The 2,059-nt window shown below is 48.1% G+C and overlaps 1 protein-coding gene across 1 annotated transcript in view; it reads left to right on the forward strand.

Moving 5' to 3' along the window:
* Positions 1-500, forward strand: part of LOC102863521 (nose resistant to fluoxetine protein 6-like) — a 46,545-nt gene extending 46,045 nt beyond the window's left edge. The window contains exon 15 of the mRNA XM_006891762.1: positions 375-500. Within this exon, the coding sequence (XP_006891824.1) occupies positions 375-500 (126 nt within the window). The remainder of the gene's footprint in view (positions 1-374) is intronic.
* The last annotated feature ends 1,559 nt before the right edge of the window (positions 501-2,059 follow it).

Below are 2,059 nucleotides of genomic sequence, written 5' to 3' on the forward strand. Positions count from 1 at the left end.
ACCCAGGTGCCTGTCGGGGCCTGGGTTTCAGCGGTCCACACCAGCAGTGGGCAACGAGCTTAAAGCCCCTGATGGCTCTGGGCGCTGACTCTCACCAGTGGCTAAGGATGAAGTCACAGGCGATTTTCAGCCAGTGCCTGCATTGGTTCTCGTTTTGAGAAACAAAGCAGATCAGCACTCCTTTCATGTTAAGTCATCTTGTTGTCCAGGTCTGTCAGGAGGGATAAAAGATAATGGCTTCAGCTTCAGGCAGTGCCTCATTGTTTATGGGGGGGGCTGTTGGTACATTGAACCCCTTCAGGTATGGTCAGGATGCCACAAAACCAAATGCATCTTGAGGCAAACACATGCCCCCTCTGCCTCTCTCTCCCCAGTTCTATCTCTTCTGTGGACACTGTTTACTGACCTTCATCGCCGGGCTGGCCCTGACGCTGTTCATTGAGAAACCGTGTCTAGAGCTGAAGCGGAGTCTCCTGGGACCAGTGCTCACAGGGCCGTGAGTGGTGGCCTTGCCCCTAAGAATGGTGGCCCTGAGCTTGTGGTGATGGAAGCAGCCTGGGTGGCCTCGTTTCTGAAATGACCGCTGTGTTCCTGAAAGGGTTGGAGTCTGGTTTTGACAGAGAAGTTTATTGTATACACATTCTATGTGGTAAGAGATACCAGAGCTTGGAGAGTTTTATATTAAGGAGTCCTGAGATGATATATAACATGTATATATTTTTTCTTTCTTAGCATAGTAATTAACCTCGGTTGTATTCTCTGTTGCAAAAATAGTCTGAGCTGTTTGTCTTGTTCTGTGTTTGACTTTATCTATGAATGATCATAGAGGACATTAAAATGCAGTATATTTAATATAGTTTGGGGCTGGAAACTAGGTTACCCCTAGGATATAATGTTCCCTTTTGTTGGTAAATTTGCTTTTCCATAAAGTACTTTCCCCTTGTTTCCATGGTATTGTGATGCCTCTGTGGTAACTTGACCCTGGAGCCTTGGGGTAACATGGTCCACCTGCGTGCAGAAGCCACGGTTGGTGGTTTGTCACTGGAGATGTTCAGGCTCTCTTTTCTACAGACCACACACACAACTCCCAACAGTGGAGGAGCAGATCTTCAGGACTGGCTTCTGGACCAGATCCCTCATTTTCCACCTAAAAGTCCTAGCATTGTGGAGAAACTTTCAAAGCCGATCAACCATCCTGTGTCTCTCACATGGACAGTCCAAGTGCCCAGATTCCCAACCTTGGGTTCTCTTCTGGGGCTGTAACTGCACCTCACCCATCTACACTCACGTACGCCTAACATCACCTAAAAGTGGTAAAGAGTTGTGCTGCCAACCCAAAGGCACATGGTTCAAATCCACCAGCTACTCCATGGGAGAGAGATGGGCAATCTCCTGCCTCTGAAATTTATTGCTATTGCAATTGACTCCCTCTGAAACTGGGGGGCTATCAGCTTTGAGTTAGTTTTGATTCAGCTGTACACTACAACAACAACAATAACATGACCTACTATACTCAAAGTATTTACTGACAATCAAGGTGACCCAAAGTGACTACTGAAAACTTTAGGACAGCGTGAGGGCTAATCGTGTTCTGGTCAGCCAGACCTTGTGGCTACCAGACCTGGCTCCTTGATGTCTCCTGTCTTGGCTAGCAAGCACTACTAGAGTAGAAATACCACAAGTGGGTGACTTCTCAAAAAGAACTATATCTTCTCAGTTTGTGTGGTTGTTGTTGAGTGCCATCGAGCTATTCTAACTCATAGTGACGCTCTGTGTCACGGAAGGCAGTGCTGCCTCAGCCTGGACCATCTTCAAAGTCTCCACTGCGCCCACGCCCTTTATTGCAGTCATTGCATCCGTTCATCTCATGGAAGGCCGGCTCTCCTTGGCTGACCCTCCCCTTTCCCAAGCCTGATGCCCCTTTCGAGGGACTGGCCCAAAGTATGTGAGGCGAAGTCCCACCATCCCTGCCTCCAAGGAGCACCCTGCTGTGCTTATTCCCGGACAGGTTTGACAGTCCCTGGTAGATGAAGTATTTTTCACTCACCTCATATTTTGA

This window comes from Elephantulus edwardii, unplaced genomic scaffold (assembly GCF_000299155.1).
Source record: "Elephantulus edwardii isolate Elephantulus edwardi_28Jun2011 unplaced genomic scaffold, EleEdw1.0 scaffold00103, whole genome shotgun sequence".
Classification (NCBI taxonomy): Eukaryota; Metazoa; Chordata; class Mammalia; order Macroscelidea; family Macroscelididae; genus Elephantulus; species Elephantulus edwardii.